The sequence below is a fragment of the Gadus chalcogrammus genome, chromosome 8 (genome assembly GCF_026213295.1).
Source record: "Gadus chalcogrammus isolate NIFS_2021 chromosome 8, NIFS_Gcha_1.0, whole genome shotgun sequence".
NCBI lineage: Eukaryota > Metazoa > Chordata > Actinopteri > Gadiformes > Gadidae > Gadus > Gadus chalcogrammus.
Genome location: NC_079419.1, coordinates 3,864,512 through 3,875,025, shown reverse-complemented (window position 1 = coordinate 3,875,025; position 10,514 = coordinate 3,864,512). Strand labels below are relative to the sequence as shown.

The 10,514-nt window shown below is 50.4% G+C and overlaps 1 protein-coding gene across 1 annotated transcript; it reads left to right on the top strand.

Moving 5' to 3' along the window:
- Positions 1-626: 626 nt before the first annotated feature.
- cavin4a (caveolae associated protein 4a) lies at positions 627-9,279 on the top strand. Its single transcript, XM_056597466.1, has 2 exons — positions 627-1,369; positions 7,171-9,279. The coding sequence occupies exons 1-2, from the start codon at positions 962-964 to the stop codon at positions 7,780-7,782; spliced, it is 1,020 nt and encodes a 339-aa protein (XP_056453441.1). The 5' UTR covers positions 627-961; the 3' UTR covers positions 7,783-9,279.
- Positions 9,280-10,514: the final 1,235 nt, after the last annotated feature.

Genomic DNA, 10,514 nt, shown 5'->3' with positions numbered 1-10,514 from the left:
TGGCCTCCAAGGGCTCCCTAAAGACAGTCTGTGACCTCACTGCTTGTGATGGGTTGGACTCTGCTTCCCCGGCCCTGCTAGCCTGGCCCTGCTAGCCTGGCCCTGCTAGCCTCCCTGGGCTCCACAAAGCCAAGCTGTGATCTCACTCCTGGTGAGCGGTTGGACTCAGGGACCCTGGGGGCGTGGTCAGCTAAAGGGCACATTCACGGTGGTAAACCCCTCCGCGTGAGAGAGAGAGATCCCAATGGCATGTGATGTGCTCCAACAACTGCTGCTCTCCCTCCTCCATCGCTCAGCGCTGAGGTAAACGTGGCGCTAAGCCTCTGCTGATGTACAGGAGGGGGGCAGCTGGATGGGGTGGGGACGGCGCGCTCATAATTGATCCGCAGGCCGAAGCCATGACTCGCAATCGAACTATCGTAGTCCGACAGGGTTGGCGAGGGGGAACCGTTGGGCGTGGGGGGGGGGGGGGGGGGGGGGGGGGGGCTTTCCGTCGGAGCTCATCTGCCTCTTCCCAACATGTCCCAGTGTCCCCTTACAAAGAGGGGTATTAATAGTAGGGTGCGTGTGGACATCCTTGCCCCTCAACCACCACCACCACCACCACCACCACCTCACCCCTTATCCACACCAGTGCTGAGGGAAGTTCCCCCTCCCCCCCACCGCCCAGGTCCGAAGCCTATTCTTAAAGCAAGAGGCGGAGTCACTCCTATCCTTTCGTTCTCCCAGACCTGAGCTCGGGTCGTTGTGCTCGGGTTGCGTTGCCTCTCTCCCGCTCACCCTTCTGCCCCCCGGGAAGTCCCCCCCTCCCCCCTCCTCCACACACCCTTGGTGGTGTGCAGGCCCCCCACGAAACCCCAAGCCACCACCCCTCAGACCGACCTCCACCCGTCCAGCCGACCGCAGCCTTCGGGGAACGCAGAAGGAGAAGGACAAGCAGCAGAGCTCCACTGAAGCAGAGATGGACCCGCACAAGTACGGCACGCCGGGCGGCCAGGAGAAGCTGGAGATCGTGGGGGTGGAGGACGCCGACGGGAACCCCATCAGCGCGCTCACCATCCTGTCGCTGCTGGAGCGCGTGGCGGGCATCATCGACAACGTGCAGTCGGGCCAGCAGCGCATGGAGGAGCGGCAGACGGACCTGGAGAGCAACATCCGGGGCATCCAGGGGGACGTGCTGAAGCTGTCCAAGGACCACCACGCCACCAGCGGCACGGTGGAGAAGCTGCTGCAGAAGACCCGCAAGGTCAGCGCCAACGTCAAGGAGGTGCGCACGCGGGTGGAGAAGCAGAACCTGCGCGTCAAGAAGGTGGAGGGGGCGCAGGACGAGCTGCTGACGCGCAACAAGTTCCGCGTGGTCATCTACCAGGTGAGGGGCCCCGCCGGGCGCTTTGGGCGGGGTAATTCACTTCAGGGCCCCGCTACACACACACACACTCACACACTCACTCACTCACTCACTCACACACACACACAGTCACACACACACACACACATACATAGCACGTCGCAAATCGTTTCTGCCAGACCCTGTGAGAAAATGCTTAATGCACCTTGCAGGTTGCTGGCCTGTGTCTTTTGCTCGCCTTGTGTGTGTTTGTGAAATTAATTGAGGCGGGGTTGAGTGCTGTGTTGCCGACCAAAGGGGAAGACGTGGGCGCTGCCCGCGTCTAGCCGAGACGGAGTGACAGACAGAGGAAGGTTTAACCGGGTGAGCCTGTGATTGGTTCCCATATGGAGTGGCCACGGTCAGGGAACAGGAGGACCTTTTAGAGGCCATCGCTGAAGAGCCCACTCGTCCATAATGGCAGCAATTTGCTGAAATGGCCTTTGGATAGCGGCGGGCTTCACTCCGCACGCCGCGCCCCCGGGGCCAGAACAATGCGTTACACGAGGACCTTTTACTCTGGAGGTTTTCTCCCATCGGTCTTAAGAGCGCCCATCACCGACCGAGACGGGTGTTTGCGACGATTCATCCCGTGGCGTTAGCTCACAAAGGGCTTTAACAAACGCTTAAAGCATTTGTAAAGCCACATGGCCTCCTCTGCGTTCCTGTAAAAATAAAAATAAAGCCACATGCCATTCCTCTGCGTTCCTGTAAAAGAATAAATTAATCCATTACTGTGAGACCCGTTATAAACCAAATCATTCCTGATGAATCATTTAAAGGCGTTCCCCCAAGAAGCATTTAATGTTTTCTACATTGTGTGCTCGATCAAACCCCACTCTGACATCGACACCCAAGACGTTGTCAGTCTCAGTACGGACACTATGAGGTAGGCATGCGACGAATCAGATCCATCGCAAGTTCAGTGGAGTGACAGTTCAGACGACCAATCAAGAAGTCCTATTTTAGGAGGCCATCGTAACTTCTCATAACGGCCTCTAACCATAGCTTGTTTCCCCAGGAGCTGCTTAAGAGCTAGTTTGCAGACATTAGACGGGAGAGAATTAATATGTGTGCTAGGAATACTCATGCAGAGCTCTCTGCTAATGGACGGACTATTTAGAGAGGGGCGGCCCCCTATACTGAGCTGCAGGGGGGGGAGACGCTGCGGATAGCAGGCGAGACGAAAGGAGAGTGACAGGATATGGGAGAGGATGAAAGGAGAGACGAGGAAGAGGAGGACATAAGAAAGGGAGGATAGAGGATAGGACAGCAGGAGAGGGGTGGAGGAGAGGAGAGGAGGAGAGTGGATTTATGAGAGGAGAGAGGAGAAAGGAGCGAGGAGAGAGGATTTATGAGAGGAGAGATTGGAGAGAGGGGGAGGGGAGGAGATGAGACACAAGAATAGAGAGGAGGGGAAAAGAGGAGGTGAGAGAAGCAGTCATTACAGGAGACGACAGGGAAGGAGAACCAGTTGGAAAGGAGGAGAGGATAGCAAATCCTGTACAAAGTATAAGAAGAGCAGTTCAAATGCAAGAGAAGATGAATAATGTGAATAAAAGAGGAGGTGAGGAGCTAGGGGAGGAGCTAGGAGGCTTTAATCCCCCCCCCCCCCCCCCCCCCCCCCATGCAGGCAGCTGCAATGGCTCAATGACTATTCTGGGATGCCTGGCATCCTCTCGCACTGCCAACTGGGATACAAGTTAACAAGCTAACGGCTGTCGGAAGAAGTCAGGGTCCTCCGCACTGAGTTCTGCTGCCATGCTGCAGCAGAAATTAGTTCCAGCTGTCAATCAGCCATGACCTGGTCCAAGGACCGCCCCCTAACACACCTGGTCTGCTGCTAGGACCGCCCCCTTACACACCTGGTCTGCTGCTAGGACCGCCCCCTTACACACCTGATCTGCTGCTAGGACCGCCCCCTTACACACCTGATCTGCTGCTAGGACCGCCCCCTACCACACCTGACCTGCTGCTAGGACCGCCCCCTTACACACCTGACCTGCTGCTAGGACCGCCCCCTTATGGGACCCCCTAATACACCTGACCTGCTGCTAGGACCGCCCCCTAACACACCTGACCTGCTGCTAGGACCGCCCCCTAACACACCTGGTCTGCTGCTAGGACCGCCCCCTAATACACCTGACCTGCTGCTAGGCCCGCCCCCTTATGGGACCCCCTAATACACCTGACCTGCTGCTAGGAACGCCCCCTAACACAACTCACCTGTTGCTAGGACCGCCCCCTAACACACCTGACCTGCTGCTAGGCCCGCCCCCTACCACACCTGACCTGCTGCTTGGACCGCCCCCTACCACACCTGACCTGCTGCTAGGACCGCCCCCTTACACACCTGACCTGCAGCTAGGCCTGCCCCCTTACACACCTGACCTGCTGCTAGGAACGCCCCCTTATGGGACCCCCTACCACACCTGACCTGCTGCTAGGCCCGACCCCTAACACACCTGATCGGCTGGTATATATATTTACATATAACATTTTTATTAAAATGTTAAAATATGGTAAGTGGTGATGAGCGAGCTGCCTGGCTGCAGAGGAGATGCCCCCAGGGGTCGTGTTACCCCGGCGGCCCCCGCTGCAGGTTATTCTGGGCCCCGGTCCATGACCAAATATAGCGTTCCTCCAGGGGACGGCTCAGTGTGAGCCGGCCAGAGAGAGAGGGGTCGGTCGGGGTGGTGGAGCCCAGCAGGCTGCGACGGCACTGGAGAGTGGTTGATGCTAGCATGTTAAAACCCAAGGGTCTGGAGGATAACTGGACGGATATTAAGTGTTGTTTACTCCCCCGGAGGGGGAGGTCACTTTGAGAAGGGCGGTTTGTCAAAATGGAGGACAGTGGAGGAAGGCGTTTATAGCTTTTGCGTGTGATATATATCAATCGCATGACATGAGGTTTTCTTTCGCTCTATTGTTCTCTGTTTGTTGCTATGGTGATATGGGCGGTTGTACTATATGGAGTTGAACAAACAATAGTAGTGTTCAGTGACTTGATCAACCAAACGATACAGGAAATCAAACCCCTTAACTCTAATGACGTTAGCTCTGATGTCCCACGGGGGCAGTATTCGTGCCTTGCTCAACCCACAATGAAAAGAACCCCTAACTCAAGGACTGGAGACGTAAACGCTGTGCCGACACAGCTACAGCTCAAAGAACTTGAACCGAACAGCCCTGAAAGTGATAGTGCTGCCTGGCTCCCAGCAGAGAGGCACCCATCATTTAGAGAAGCTCAATTCCCGCTTATTGTGTTGGCCCACGGAGTTCAGACGCCAAACGCAGTCAATTAGTAGGACACCTATTTCCTTCAGTTGATATGTGTTAATAAATGCAGAAACCCGGGAATGTAGGGGAAATTAAACCCCTTAATTAATTAACTAAACATAATGAGATGATAACAGTGATAGCCTGAGGCTGTGAGCAAACCTTTCTGAACAACAAAAGCTCTGTTCATTTTCAGCCGTTAAGTCCAACATAGGCCTACTTGTTTTTCGGCTGCAGTTTGACCTTTGACCTCATTACTGTGCTACAATTCGATCCACGCCTCACCAACGCCCCCCCCCTAAAAACGATCTAAAATAATGAGGGCCGTAGCGCTAACCACGCCGGCGTCGACCTGCTACTATAGCGCTTATCAATCTTTTGCGGCCTCGAGATAAGCTTATTAATGATTCGTGACCCACTTTCCTGCCGGTGTAATCATTAGATTGTTCCGTGTTGTGATTAATAGCTGCGATGGCCGTGGCAGGCTGGCTCTTAATAAGGATGAGTTCACGTTCACCCACAGGGGGACAGAAACCAGGAGGGAGACAGGAGTCATAACCAAGTAGACACCCGGGAAGAGATCGTGTTCTGATAAGGGATCGGCCTCCCTTGATGTTGTCGAGAATCACAGCGTTCATATTAGATCGCTTTGATTTCTAGATTGTAGATTAAAAAATATTTCTCTCTTGATTCAATTAAGTCTCTCTCTCTCTCTCTCTCTCTCTCTCTCTCTCTCTCTCTCTCTCTCTCTCTCTCTCTCTCTCTCTCTCTCTCTCTCTCTCTCTCTCTCTCTCTCTCTCTCCGGGTTCTCCAGATGTCCCCAGTTTTGCTCTGTTCACAACTCAAACTTAATAGCGCAGTGCGATTCCTTCCCTCACCCAGCCACAATCAAAGAGTACAGTTTTTATGACTGGCAGAACCATTTCAAAGTAAGAGCCCCAAAGCTGTCGATCAAACCCACAGCTCGGTGCAGAGCGTGGATCAATCGCTACTGGGGGAATTCTACTTTAAAGTAGCGGGCCCATCACTTAATGTGTGCTCTCACCACTACTAACTGTTGCCATTGAGCAAGGTACTTCAAAACATCATGTAATATAAATGTACCCCGGTAACCTCTTTAGTCCTTATGATCCTATTCAACAAGGTATGCAAAACCCTTCGGTTAAAAAAGTCATAATATGCCAGCCAATAGCAACAAGGATGAGGCCTGACCTACTTTGACATCCACCAGTCAAATCTTTAAAAATTAAATGGCATCCTATCCTTTGAATACTGATGGAGACTCCTTATGATTAGTTACATTCAAATGTAACTGGTAGATCTGCCAGATTAGGTTCTGGTACCAGTACACCGGTCACATTAAACCAAGGTAATTCAGTTACAAAGAACTATTCTGTGGAGTGCGGTGGTCAATCTATCAGCACCGAAGAACAACAACAACCGTTTGTGCTGTTATATATAAATATATGTACCTATATATAAATATAGGTACATATATACAAATCACCCGCAGCTGATCAACTAGTTAGATTTTCATGTGATCGCCTTTTCTTTGGAATCCTGCCTCAGATAATACCGATCCACATTTTCTCTCCAGCCATGTAAGGTTGGCTCCAGCTGGTTTGGCCCATTAGGTCTTTCGTCAGTTTGACTGAGAATAGAACGGGTTGACTTGAAATACCGGGGAGGATTTATGAACCTGGAGCATCTACCTCTTAGCTGTTGCTGTAGGTTGGAGCTGCCCCTGTGGATGTAGGCCGGTGTTACTCTTTAAAGAGTGTGTTTTGCTTGAACTCACTGATTTATTTCCCAAGTCAGGCGGGAAATTGGAGTTTAAATTGAGATCCAGATTTAATCAGGATCTCATCAGTGATAAAGAGGAGAACGGTGGGGCAGTTGTTATCGGTCGCACTTGGTAATTGAAAGACCAAAAAATATTTTTAGATGATCAAACAGTGACGTAAACAAAGTAATCCTTTCAATAGAGACACACTTAAGCTGGGGAAATGATGGAACATGTGTTTTTTACTATCTGCTAAGCTTGTCACATAAAACTTTCTTTCCAGATTGGAACTTGGAACGGCCACAATCAAAAATCGTACTATAAAAAAGTAAATAATGCATTAATTTGATTGTTCAGATATTTGAAGGCTGAAAAGGGAGATAAAGTACTGAACCAATGAACAATATCCATACAAATACATCTTGATTATCTTTTTTTGACATGCTATCAAGAATGTGCTGCTCGTTTTATCACACAACTTTCCCTCTCACAGAACCCCTCTCTCAAAGGGTTCCCCTCTTTCAAAGGGTTCTCCTCTAACAGAACCCCTCTCTCAAAGGGTTCCCCATAACAGAACCCCTCTCTAAAAGGATTGTCCTCTAACAGAAACCCTCTCTCAAAGGGTTCCCCCTCTAACAGAACCCCTCTCTAAAAGGGTTCCCCATAACAGCACCCCTCTCTCAAAGGGTTCCCCCTCTTACAGAGTTCCTCTCTCCCACAGGGCGATGCGGAGATCCCCTCCGTGGCCGTCACCAAGACCCCCAAGGGCCCCGGCCTTGACGGCCTGGAGGTGGAACCCGACGCCTACGAGGTGCCGGTCGACCTCTCCTCGGACGAGGAGTACGACACGGTGGAGGAGGCGGAGTCCACCCGCGGCGCGCGCCTGAAGCAGTCCATGATGAAGGGCACGGCGGGCCTGAAGGCCGCCTTCTCCAAGGAGAAGATGGCCAAGACCAAGGAGAACCTGGGCACCAAGTTCCACCACCTGGGCGAGAAGGTGGTGCCGCCCGAGCGCCGCGAGAAGATGCACAACGCCGGCGAGCGCCTGAAGCAGTCGGGCGAGCGCCTGAAGGAGAACATCGCCAAGAAGGCACCGAGCAAGGAGGCGTTCCGCATCAAGTTGAAGAAGGAGCGCACGGTGGCGGAGGGCGAGGAGGGGGCGGAGGGCGCCGCCGACGAGCCCGCCGCCGCAGCCGACGCGGTCCCCGAGGTCGCGGTCGCCACTGGCGCCGAGGTCGGCGTGGAAACCAAGAGGGAGCGCGCCGTGGACGAGGCGGGCGCTGTGCGGATCAGAGAGGAGGATGGGAAGGAGGAGGAGTACAACCGTATGTAGGAGGCCGGAAGGAAAACATGGCCGCCGCCACCACCCCACACGAGAGGCTTCTGATGTACCAGCGAGGAAGGGTCGTCGCGTATAACGGACATTTTGGTGCGTTAATAAAGTATTACAGGTTTGGTTTAGAGGTGGCTCGTACTGAGCTTTTATTTTGGAACGGCTCTGGTGGCCTTAGCCAGTACTTCAGATCTTGGTGTTTTTGAGCGGTTATAAAAATGGACCTGCAACGCATTTATCAACACGTATTTTGAACCGTTAAGATTGTTGAGTCGTCGATGAATAGGGGATTGACTAGAGCCCATGTGTAATGTTTAGGAGAAACTTACCGACAGCCAAAGAGAGCAGTGAACAAGATGGCTTCCCTCCTGATGAGTCTGGGACGTCCCTCCTCTTGAAATATGAGATGATGTGGAGAGAAGGGGGTTGTGGTTTACTAATGTGGTTCTAAGAACCACTGAGTTATGGTTTATGGTTTGGCCATCCCAAGATGGCTGACAGGGAAATGATTAAGGGAAGAGAGGTTAGACCAAGCAGAGAAAGAGACGCAGAGACTGGCAGGACATCAAATGTACACGGGAAGTTTGTTTGTGAAATCCATCTCAAGAGTGAATGTATAATGTTGTACATATCATGGCCGAAACCAGTAAAGCTATCATTTTGATTGGTCACCACAGAGCTCAGCTGGTTTGAGCATTATGTTAAAAAATAACGTTAACTGTTCCTCATTGACTGTTAATATTCAGTAAATATTAGTTAAACGGCAGACAGGATTCTGTGCCAGTTTATGACCACTAGAGAGGAGTGATGTTAAAGAAGCGTTTAAATCGTAGCTCTGCAGACATCAAGTAGTTAGGTTTTTAGCATTCCTTGTTTAGCGAGACCAGCGCTTACTTAGGGACACCGGTGGCGAGCACAGGAATTGCACTCTGCTTTAGCAACACAATCTATGTGGATACAATCTTTTTTTTTTTTAAGGAATTGAAAACTGTATTTTACGTTTTGAATCACCTTTGAACCTGGCTTGAACTAGCTTTAACTAATGAGCTAGCTTTAATGAATGGAATTAGGCCAATATGTACTCCAATCGTAGATGATTAGAAAGAGATATCACTGTGCAGGCTGAATAAAATAGCTGCTTATGGCAAAGGGAATGGGATCGTGCAAGTTTGTGTTAAGAGTGTGAGTCAATGCTCTGATTTTGTGTATGAATTTCATTTTTTCGTTTTCTGCCGCTTACAATGTGTGGTTTATTTTAGCTTTGACAATAAGATGATAGAATGGCTGTCATCATATTCAATCCAATATACTTTCATACAAGAGGCTTTAAATATCAGATGACAAGTTTATATTGAAGATATTTTAAACAGTTTAAATTATTTCAACGATTTATATGAATGTTTATACATAACAGGTTTTAGAATGTATCTTTTTTTACGTCTTCATCACTACTACAGTAACATCCAGGAATTGCTTCAGACTTGAATAGTAAAATATGCTTTTGAAATTAATGAGATGGAAAATATGCTTTTTGTGAACAAATCAATCACCTGTTTTTGAAAGCTTTGTGTTTTTGAGTTCCAGTCTTGTCTTTAAGTTGTGAATGATTATCATCTCCATCAGCGAGGTCCCTCTGATGAGTAATGAGTTGCAATATTGTAGGGCATTGATCAGTGTTATGTTGAGGTTTTTGTACAAATAAAGGTCTTTCTCAACAGAAGGTCAGTATTTCCATTGGTGACTCGTCTTCCTAGTTCCTCAAACTCACACACAACACAGCCACACACACACACATACACATACTTTTACCTTGTTCGACTCGTTACTACTCTTTATTATTTTTTATGGCTATTCGTTAGACATAACTCCAATTAGTCGGTCTAGGTGGTGTCTCTCCACCACTAACCCAACACCAGATCCCGGAGGAAGTATCGGAGAACGTTCCGGCACGAGCACGGTGTGGCTGACTCAGCGTTCTCAATCTTCCCTCCCGGGGGGGGGGGGGCGGTGGGGGGACAGAATTGATCTGCCAATCCGGTCAGGAAGAGATTTACAATAAGCCTCTTTAATGTGCTCCGTAGGACGCTGCCATATGGCCCGGCAGGAGAAGACATCGCTGCATTACATTAAACCATACGGAGCGTTCATCCGTCTGTAGTCTGTCATGTGTTTCATCACCACGCCAGTTGACTCACACATGGTCGTGTTTGTGTTTATTAAACACGATTCATTGTTTGCTATCGGTTTCCTAATTCGTTCAGGACCTCTATTAGGCTACTTTAGTAGCCCAGGGCTCTTTATAGAAAAGACCGTTTTTAGTTTGGTCAAATGATGCCACTTCTATATTTTCAAGCAGGCTACCACCGTCATAACATAGTACCACAAATCTAACATTGGAACACAGGGACAACTGAACCCCAATAGGCGGCAGGACAGTAGGCTCCCTGTCCTCCTATTCACCTGAACTAACCGACCGTCTAAGTGTTCATCTCAACTAGCTGTGACTTTCAGTGTTCATCTCTCAACTAGCCTGTGTGTCTCAGTGTGGGGCAGACCCGCGTGTGGCTGAACCAGCCCGTGTGTCTCCGTGGTCATCTCGACTAGCCCGTGTGTTTCGGCGTGTGGCTGAACTCACCCGTGTGAGCCAGCCCGTGTGTTTGGTTGAACAGTGCAGGGAACAGGCAGCGTGTGTGTACGGCGCTGTAGCCCTTCCCAGACGGGCTGACGTCAGG

Coding starts and splice junctions, on each gene's coding strand:
- cavin4a (XM_056597466.1), top strand. CDS start 962: ATGGACCCGCACAAGTACGGCACGCCGGGCGGCCAGGAGAAGCTGGAG. Junction 1,370..7,170: donor TCCGCGTGGTCATCTACCAG/GTGAGGGGCCCC, acceptor TCTCTCCCACAG/GGCGATGCGGAGATCCCCTC.